This window comes from Bidens hawaiensis, unplaced genomic scaffold (assembly GCF_021521415.1).
Source record: "Bidens hawaiensis isolate Kalapana, Puna unplaced genomic scaffold, B.hawaiensis_p1.1 tig00058151_1, whole genome shotgun sequence".
Taxonomy (NCBI): domain Eukaryota; kingdom Viridiplantae; phylum Streptophyta; class Magnoliopsida; order Asterales; family Asteraceae; genus Bidens; species Bidens hawaiensis.
Window position 1 is genome coordinate 55,912 of NW_027500508.1, and position 10,347 is coordinate 66,258.

The 10,347-nt window shown below is 33.6% G+C and overlaps 1 protein-coding gene and 1 pseudogene across 2 annotated transcripts; one reads left to right on the plus strand and one right to left on the minus strand.

The window, feature by feature from the left end:
* Nucleotides 1–212: 212 nt before the first annotated feature.
* LOC143602228 (beta-galactosidase-like) lies at nt 213–5,888 on the plus strand (annotated as a pseudogene). Its single transcript, XR_013147794.1, has 18 exons — nt 213–506; nt 842–937; nt 1,042–1,154; nt 1,351–1,417; nt 1,510–1,602; nt 1,679–1,822; nt 2,275–2,363; nt 2,458–2,563; nt 2,996–3,083; nt 3,208–3,326; nt 3,432–3,596; nt 3,690–3,862; nt 3,957–4,066; nt 4,195–4,304; nt 4,396–4,506; nt 4,631–4,741; nt 5,290–5,495; nt 5,574–5,888. The product of XR_013147794.1 is annotated as a beta-galactosidase-like (transcript).
* Nucleotides 5,889–5,918: 30 nt separating this feature from the next.
* On the minus strand, nt 5,919–8,824 carry LOC143602226 (uncharacterized). The gene is made up of 6 exons (XM_077079413.1): nt 8,651–8,824; nt 8,384–8,570; nt 7,514–7,703; nt 7,229–7,432; nt 6,863–7,150; nt 5,919–6,765 (listed from the first exon to the last, which is right to left on the minus strand). Exons 1-6 carry the CDS (start codon nt 8,822–8,824, stop codon nt 5,919–5,921), a joined length of 1,890 nt encoding a protein of 629 aa, XP_076935528.1.
* Between the last annotated feature and the right edge of the window lie 1,523 nt (nt 8,825–10,347).

The window sequence follows — 10,347 nt, forward strand, 5'->3', positions numbered from 1 at the left end:
TATACACTTGTCAGTCGTATATGACATATACAACCGGTGTAGCCCTGCTAAATCTGAATCATATCCCAAAAAAAATTCAAAGTTGGTTATGGTGGAGCCAGTTTTACTATAAAACCAAAAGTGAGAAAAACTAAAGAAAATGGGACCCATTGAATCTTTAAAAGGAGTTGCTCAACTTCTTAAAATTCAACACACTAACTCACACCCCCTATACAAATACCCATTTACACTTCATCATTAAAAGCATCAAAAACACAAATAAAAATAAAAACAAAAACAAGTTTCTTTCTTTGAAACTTTTTAATATTTAAAGTAAAGGGTAAAAGTAATATTCAAGAATGTGGAGAATGCCCAGAAACAAGATACTATTGTTACTAATTATACTTTCTTGTGCTTGTTACTCCATTAAAGCAACTGTATCTTATGATGATAAAGCCATTATCATCAATGGCAGAAGAAGAATCCTTATGTCTGGGTCTATTCATTACCCAAGAAGCACCCCTGAGGTAATTCACCATGTTCAAGTTTTTTTTTTTTTTTTTTTAATGCTCCATCAAAGATTGTATATTTTTTTTCATGTAATGCCATTTTTCTGGGCTTTGTTTATTAGGAGTCTTTATGTGTGAAAAATGAATATTTTAGTTTTTTCTCTTTTATTTTCCATAAATTTTGGTGCTTTTGGTCTTTAATGCCTCAAAATATGTTAAATTTCATATCTTTTTACATGGGTTTCTTTTGTCTTCCATAACTTTTGGTGCTTTTGGTCCTAATTTTGATTATCCCAAATAAATTTCTTAACTTTATTGAATTTTGTTGTGTGTGTGTGTGTGAGAGAGTGCAGATGTGGCCTGATCTTATAAAAAAGGCTAAAGATGGAGGCTTAGATGTCATACAAACATATGTATTTTGGAATGGGCATGAACCATCTCCTGGGAAGGTACAAAATCAATTTCAAAAGTACCAATTTATGCATTTATTAATATATTTAATGAATTATTATTATTATTATAATAATTATTATTATTATGTTTATGTTTCCAGTACAACTTTGAAGGGAGGTATGATTTAGTGAAGTTCATAAAACTGATACAAGAAGAAGGTCTCTATGTTAACTTACGAATCGGACCTTACGTTTGTGCCGAATGGAATTTCGGGTAATACATTAAATCTCTCATGTTTGCATCACAATATGCACTTTTTGTAGTTATCGGTTTTCCGCATTATGAAAGTCTATTTCAAATTTGACTAAAATGAGGTGTAACAATCTTAATATAAAAATGATAAAATAAAAGTATGTGACTTTATTATTTAGAGATGAATATACCTAACTATACTCTGTTTTGGATTCAGGGGATTCCCTGTTTGGCTTAAATATCTACCCGGTATGTCGTTCAGAACCGATAATGAACCTTTCAAGGTTAGCAATTAATATTCTGAAAGTTAAGTCATATAACTTAATACAAGAATCTAGCTTTGTTAATATTTTTAATTGTTTTTATCATTATAAAGATTGCAATGGAAAGATTTACAAAGAAAATAGTCAGCATGATGAAGTCAGAGGGACTATTTGAACCTCAAGGAGGTCCAATTATCATGTCTCAGGTTTTGACTTTTGACCTTAGTTTATCTGACTTAAGTTAGAATTTTTACTTCATATGAGTCTTGGTTGTGTTTTCAGATAGAAAACGAGTACGGGCCCGTTGAGTGGGATATCGGTGCACCGGGAAAAGCTTACACTAAATGGGCAGCCCAAATGGCTGCTGGTCTAGGAACCGGTGTCCCTTGGATCATGTGCAAACAAGAAGATGCCCCTGATCCAATGGTGAGCATTTACTTATTTAGAAAAAAATTCATATATATATCCTCATAAAAATTTGAAAACTTTGATATAAATTTTTCTAAATTTTATAAGATAATATTTTCTTTTAAAAAATTATCATATATGCTCAACCAGACCGGAACATTATACGTTGAGATGATTCATAGTAATAATGTTGCTAATTTATTTACTATGAATGAGTATATACTTTTTGTATTACAAAAGGGCAAATACGGTATTATGAAATTTGGAAGGATACATATTAAATTAATAAAAAAAAGTTATATTCATACATACATACCTTGTTCAAAATCCTGGATATGTATACATATATGATGTCACTATCCATGCATGTTTTCTAGCTTTATGTATTGTGTACCTCTAATTTTGCACATGGTACAATCCATGAAGCTTGTAATAATATAATTTGGTTGTACATGTTGATTACATGACAGATTGATACATGTAATGGTTTTTACTGTGAAAAATTCACTCCAAACAAGCCTTACAAACCTAAAATGTTTACAGAGCTTTGGACTGGTTGGTAAGTCATGTAAATCTCACTTTTTAAATTATAATTATGTTCACTTAAATGTTATAATTGTCTTTTTAATGGTTGTTAATCTTTGTTTTTTAAGGTTCACGGAATTTGGTGGACCGGTTCCTACTAGACCTGTAGAAGATATTGCATATGCAGTTGCAAGATTCATACAGAATAACGGTTCTTTTGTCAACTATTATATGGTATGTCACCATATAAATTATATTGCATGAAAAAAATACAAACCTTACACTTTTTATTTCCAATTTTAGCAACTAAAATAAAAAACCTACTAACTGATTGTAACAACAAATGACACGTTCAACGATATCGATTTCTTTTCCCTAATATTTCAAAAATATATATATTTCTAAACATATATGTTAAAAGAATGTATTTTTTAAACTTGCAAATAATTTTTTTATAAAATTTTTTCAAAACATGCACTTTTTTTCGCCTATGTGGCATCTTATATAAATCAACAATGTCATGCCAAGTCACATGTAAAATGAGTTAAAATGAGTGTTGGTAGCTAAATTATTATAAATTTTAAGTTGGTTTCTATTTTGAGAATAATTAGATTGTATTAATTTTCTAGTTTACTAATAATACTTATATTATAATGATGGCTTTAGTACCATGGAGGAACAAATTTCGGCCGGACAGCTGGCGGTCTATTCATCACAACTAGTTATGATTACGATGCTCCTATTGATGAATATGGTATAAAAATAGATCATATAGTTTTATATATATATATATATATATATATATATATATATATATCATAGATGCATGTTTTCAGCTGGAAAGGTTGGCTTATTATTTATTAATTGTAATGTTTCAGGATTACCAAATGAACCGAAATGGGGGCATTTAAGGGATTTACACACAGCGATAAAACTAATTGAACCGGCTTTAGTCTCAGCTTATCCTACTGTTACCTATCCTGGAAATAATCAAGAGGTTAGCTAACTAGTTTAGTCAAATAGTCAAAAATATTGTATTTATAGTGGCAGTAAATTCAGCCCGTTTACTTATGATCGGTCAACCCAAACGGGCCCGTTACAGATACATGTATTTCAACCAAAGTCCGGGAGCTGTGCAGCATTTCTCTCAAACTTTGACCCGCAAACTTCAACAAAAATAACATTTGAAAATTCCGAATATGACCTTCCTCCTTGGTCAATTAGCATTCTTCATGACTGCAAATATGAAGTTTTTAACACTGCAAAGGTAAGAAAATTACCCTCTTACCCTTCTAAATTTCATAATATCAACTTTCGAAACACTAAAACTGTCATATGATATTGGCTGATTAATTTGTAGGTTAATGTTCCAAGCACAGAAAAAAAGATGACAACCGTCGCAACTTTTGATTGGCAATCGTATGATGAAGAAGCTCCGTCTTCTGATGGCGGTGATACGTTTGCAATGTCGGGGTTGTATGAGCAGTTAAATGTTACTAGAGATGCCTCTGATTACTTGTGGTACCTTACTGAGTGAGTATCAATGATTTATTATTATTATTATTATTGTTATTATTATTATTATTTTATAAATATTCAACTGTTATGTATTTATTTGATTTTACAGAATAGATATATCGCCAAACGAACAGTTTCTGACAAACGGACAGCTTCCTGTGCTGACCGTTATGTCAGCAGGGCATGCTTTGCATGTCTTTATCAACAACCAACTTGCAGGTAAACCTTACTTTTCATGAGCATTAACCTTAAACTAGATGGGCTAAACAGGCTGGCCCGTTGGGTCGAGTAATGGGTCAAGACGGGTTTGCGTTGAAATTGTCACATCTTGTTTGGTCATATTACAGGAACAGTCTAGGGATCACTAAAAAACCCGAAATTAACGTTTAGTCAGAATGTTAAGTTGAGAGCGGGCGTTAACAAAATCTCTATGCTAAGTGTTTCTGTGGGCCTTGCGGTTAGTTGTTGCATTTTTTTATTTTTGTATATATATGTCAACAACTCAACATTTTAAAACATTTAACTAAATTATTTAATCACCGTTTTAGAACGTCGGCACGCACTTCGAGAACTACAATGTAGGGATTCTAGGTCCAATTACTATGAAAGGTCTAAATGAGGGTACAAGAGACTTGACAAAGCAACAATGGTCTTACAAGGTTGGTTCATTAGCTTATAAACTAATAAACACTTATATAAATATATTTATATTAATATAATTTTCGGTTAAGAGTTGCGGTGTGTTGTGATTAATGTAATAAAGTGAATTCTTTATTGATGCAGGTTGGTTTAAAAGGCGAAACTTTAAGTCTACATACAGCTGATGGAAGTTCATCCGTTGAGTGGCTACAAGGAACCTTTGTGGCTCAAAAACAACCTCTTACTTGGTACAAGGTAATTTTGTTGTTCAACATTTGACCTAGGGGTGTGCACGGTTCGGTTCGGTTATTAGCCTAAACTAAAACCGAAAACAGAGTCGTTGGTTAATCTATTTTATTAACCAATCGGTTTTGGTTAATCGTTTTAGTTTATTCGGTTAATTTTTCGGTTTTATATGATTCTCGTCGGTTTTTGGTTCGGTTAAGTTAATTTCGGTTAATAACTAAAACCAAACTTAGGCTAAAATTTTTGCATAAAAATGCATGAAATGGAGGTATAAAACATGAAATACGTAAAATGAAGGTATAAAGCATGAAATATGTGAAATGGAGGTATACAAGCTAGAAATATATGAAAATATGAATGGCTCGGTTTGATTAATTTCGGTTAATTAAGGATACAAAAAAAACGATAACAGGTTTTTGGTTAATTCCGGTTTAGTTTCATCAGTTTTTGGTTCAGTTTTGATCAACGGTTCGGTGATTGGTCACCCCTTGAACAAAAGAACTAAAATCTAGCATCAACGTATGCTAACATTGATTTTTATTTTTTTTTACTTTTAGACTACATTTAACGCTCCAAAAGGAGACGAACCACTAGCTTTAGATATGAACGGCATGGGAAAAGGTCAAATATGGGTCAACAGTGAGGGCGTCGGGAGATACTGGCCCGCAAACAAAGCTCGTGGTAACTGTGATAAATGCAGTTACACCGGGATTTATAATGAAAATAAATGCAACAATTATTGCGGCGACCCGTCTCAAAGATGGTGAGAAATTAACTTTATTTTCTCTTATGTTTGTTAAGCTAATTGCATATAATGTAACAAGCTTTCATCTGATTTCAGGTATCATGTTCCGCGCTCATGGTTGAGACCGACGGGTAACTTTTTGGTTATTTTTGAGGAATTGGGAGGCAATCCAGACTGGATAACTTTGGTCCAAAGAACAACTTAAACAATAATATTTGGTTAAAGTTTTTAGTGAATTTCATAGGTTTAGTACATAAAAGTAAAGATGAAAATAAAGGTATTGGTTACCATGTAAAGGCATATCACTTGCCATATTGGCCAGTTAGAAAATTAGTATAGTTTCATTAGTGTGTATGAACACAAAAAGTGATGCATTGTAACAAGTTTAATTTTGAATATCATATCATCTAACAGCCCATTTCTGTTTTACTATAATATCGATCAAAACTTACTAGCGACAATATTAATTGTATCGTCGAGATCTTTGTAACCATGAAAAACATTCTGTCCTTGATGTCTCCACCGCAACATTCTTCTGTGTAGATCCTTGAACAAGATATCGTTGTTTTCGTTGGTTTCAAACTGTAGCAGTCTTTTGACACGTTTAAGGAGATATCCGGCAACCTTTAGTTTGACTTTGCAAATAAAGTCAACTGCAGTCTCTCGAGTTTCAAATAACGAATCAGAAATCTTTTCTGCTATATCAGTTAGATTGAAAACAATACAAGCGCCTTCAGTTTGCTCCTTTCGACTGTATATATCAATAGATTCATGGTTCCGTCTTTTATGTTTTAATCCAGCGTGTTGACTTTCTGTTGACTGAAGAAGCGTCCCAGTGGCGACATAATGAAGAAGCAATTCATATCCATCTTCAGTTATGACATCCGAGCACCCGATCAAGATTCCTAAAATAACCCTTCTAAATATCACACTATTCTTTATATCAACTGTTTCCGCATCTTCTAACTTCTCCAGCCATAACCGAATAGTTTGACTTTGACATGCGTTAGCTTTCGGTTTCTTGAGCTTTTTATGTTCATATGAACTCAAATGCTTATTGTTTAACGCCCTTGATAAATTTTCAAACTTTTCAACCAATAAACGACAAATTGATTCATCATTAGGATCTATAATCCATGCAATATACCAAGCTGCGTTGACTGAAAAAGATGATGTCAGCGGTTGATTATCTTCATTTACCGCACAAATATTACCGTCACTAAAAGTAGCTCCAGTGAGTAATATTGAAGCAAAATAAAACCAATCTGGGAAGTTCATTGCCATTGCCCTGTTCAGTAAAAGAATAAAAATGTAATCTTGAACCAAAACGATACCAAATTTAATTAAAAATTAAAGTATCATTGTAATCTGCCATTGACACGTACCATGTTGATTTGTGATCCACCATTGAAGCTGTTGTTGGAACATGTTTAAGTTTTCTCTTGGAACTAGCAACACTTTTCTCTATATTATGAACCAACTCAAGAAACCGGTCACGTGACAAGGGTCGAGCCAAGATTCTGAATAACTGATGATTAAAACATAAATAAGCATATGAAAATGGCAGCTTTGATCCTATTTCCGCAGATAAACCCCACCACATTGGTCTTGAAAGTACATCTAACACCATTGAAACAAGTTCAACTTCAAGCTCTAACACAGAAGCTAGTCCCCTGATATGATAATCAACCCTTAAGTTTAACGAGCGTTATGTTTTGCAAAAACTTAAACTAGGGTCAAGAGGTACTCACGTTAGCAGAAACCAACGATGTAACAAAGCCCTCGTTTCAATAAACATTAATGGAGATAATGCTAAACAAATGATAATTGAACGCCATTTGATATTTTCATAAAGTTCTTCATTCAGACAAATAAAAGGTCTTCCGATAGCATCCTGCAGTATTTGTGATACATCTTTCACAAGGTTTTGAGGGTCAAGATACCATAATGTTAACCTGCAAAATGCTTCAAACTGAGAGTAAAAAAAAAATATTATTTTCCATTTGAAACGGTTATTGTAAACTAGTAATGCACACCTCATTTTCAACCCTTGGCTCTCAAGACTGATTTCTTTTGGCATATAATACGCCAACTTTGAAATTGCAGAAACCGTTTCGTCGATTGGATGAACATTGAGAATTGGAGTAAGTTGCGTCGTGTACCCGAATTGAGTTGTCATTGCAGCCAGTCTTAAAACAGCATGGAGTAATGAACAATAAAGCATTCCTGCAAAACCGATGGTTTGATTTTATGTTTTTGTAAAAAGCTGAACTTTCGATTCTGTTTCGGTTTTGTGTGTAGCTAAAACCGAACCTAACTTATAGGTTTTTATTTTAAAATTTAAATTTTAAGTAATTTATAACAATTTAATACATAGTTTAACCTGAATATTTTAGCCCGAATGTATAATAATTAATTAGTAATTAACTAACAACAAAACCAGGCCCAAATTCATTATTTTTAAGCAACTTTTTTTTAGTCCAAAACTCAAAACCGAACTGTCTTCAAAAACTCGAAACTGGCATTTTGTTTTTTAATTTGGTTTTAGCCCAAAACCAAAACCGAACCAAAAACTGAAAAAATTGAAACCGAAAGGTTTTTAAAAACTCGAAAGCCGACATTTTAGATTTTTGTCCGGTTTTAGCACGGGTCCCAACCCAAAAGCCGAAATACTGAAACCGAGCGTTTTTTTAAAACTCGAAAACCGACATTTTGGTTTTGGTTCAGTTTCAGCCCAAAACTGAAAAGACCAAAATCAAACGGTTTTCAAAAAACTCAAAAACGACATTTCGGTTTTCAGTTCCATACTTCCGTTTTAAGCTAAATCCCAACCGACCCATGCACACCCCCGACAATTGGTAATAATATCAGTTAACCAACTAAACAAAAAAATATAATAACCTCACCATGATCAATTACTTTCCTCAAAACATCACCACAAGCCTCCATCACTACCAAACACTCACTACCCGAAACCGAGCTACCGACTCTTAAAACCTCCGCTTTACCAAACCTCAACACCTTACAATCCACCAAAGAATATAAAACCGACACAATTGTATTCACCGAACACTCAACCACCGATCCAAACACCTAATAAACCATAATTAATAAAATTCAAATTAAACACATCAATAACAATAATAATACGAACAAGTTCATATGAAGTTTACCTGTGGTGCCGTGAAGCACATCAACGATAACGCAGTGTCCAAAACCCTAACCCTAGGTACTTCGTTCAAGTTGAGTAATTGATTCAAAGCTTCAATTAATACATCATTCGATTGGTCTTCAGTTCCGTATGCGAGTGACGCGAATACGGCGGTGAGTTCCGGCGAGTTGGACATCGGCGGGAACGGAAAACTGAGAACGGTGACTGAAATGATATTATTCGCGCCAAAATTAAGAGGTTTTGGATATTGAATAGAGTTTGGGTTAATAATGATTTGGGCTGATGGGTCTAGCTTAAAACATTTTAAAGCCCAATTTACAAAATAAGCCTTTGAGCCGACCCGGCGTACCGGAATAGCGGGTATAGATCGGTTTCCGGTTCCTCACAGAAAATGGAACTGGAATCACCAGAACTTGTTCCAGCTCTACCGGTCAAAACTGAAACCGAACCAACTCAAAAGACGATAAAAACATGGTAAAGGTCAAAAACCTGACAGTACTTGCATGGGCGAAGCTTACTGAGGGCCATCCCCTCACCCATGTTTTTTTTTTGCGAAGTTGTGGAAATTTACCCGAAAAATTTATACGTTGTGTAAATTTTCCCATTTTCTGTTGAAAAATTGAGCCCCCCCCCCACCCCCACCCAAAAAAAATGTTCTCGTCCAAGCTTCGCCACTGCATACTCGGAACTGGTTGATACCCGGCCCGGTTCTTGTCTTTGTGTACCAAAAACATAACCGGTTCTTAAAAAAACCTTATTTGTGCACCTGTGCTTACAAGCTTAAACAATCTAACCGAGTCAAACAAAGCATAAACTGAGGTGAATCAATTTTTTTCAAACAAAAGCTAATCCAAACCAAGATTGAGCTCAAATTTTCAGCTCAATCCGAAATTCGAGCAAAGCTCAAGCTAGTCCTGGCTTGAATTGTGAACTACCCTGAAAAACAGTAATAGACTAACGATAACATGTTAGTGTGTTACGCTGTTTTATAAATTTGATCTTTAGTTATGTAATGTTAATTTTTTTTATTGTTTATATCACGAAGTTCTAAAAATTCAAGTGAACCTAAATCGCGGCTAATACTACTTCTTTCGAAGGTTCAATAGGCGATAAAAGATGTTTGTAATAGTTTATTCGGTTTGATTTCGTGTTTTAAATTTGACCAGTTTGGTGTAGAGAATTAAAAAGTGTAACCATTTGATATTAAGTGATACCAAAGCTTAAATTTTAAACATTTGAGCCTAAGAAATACAATGTTCATACATAACTTTCAATCTAATCAATAATTAGTACTTTATACGTTAGCTATATGACTATAAGCAACATTTAATGGCCATAACAAAGTGAAAAATGAAATATAAGTTACCATATATAGAAGTTTGTGTTACGTTTGGATCATATATAACTAGGGGTCTCTAGAAAAATAAAGACCATTCATAGTGGTGGACCATATTTTATTGGATTCACATGTGCCAGTTTGGTGAGACTTGAGAGGCATCATCATCCTATTATTGACCCCAACACCATCATCTAACACCTATACTTAACTCTTGCACTGGTTACTAGCTAGCAATATAACATATACAGCTGTTTATAAAATCAATTTCAATTAAATAACAATGCAAAATCATTCTATGTTTTACTTTAAAAGTGTAAATATGATACATAAATCGGTTATGTATCTATCATTCACTACAT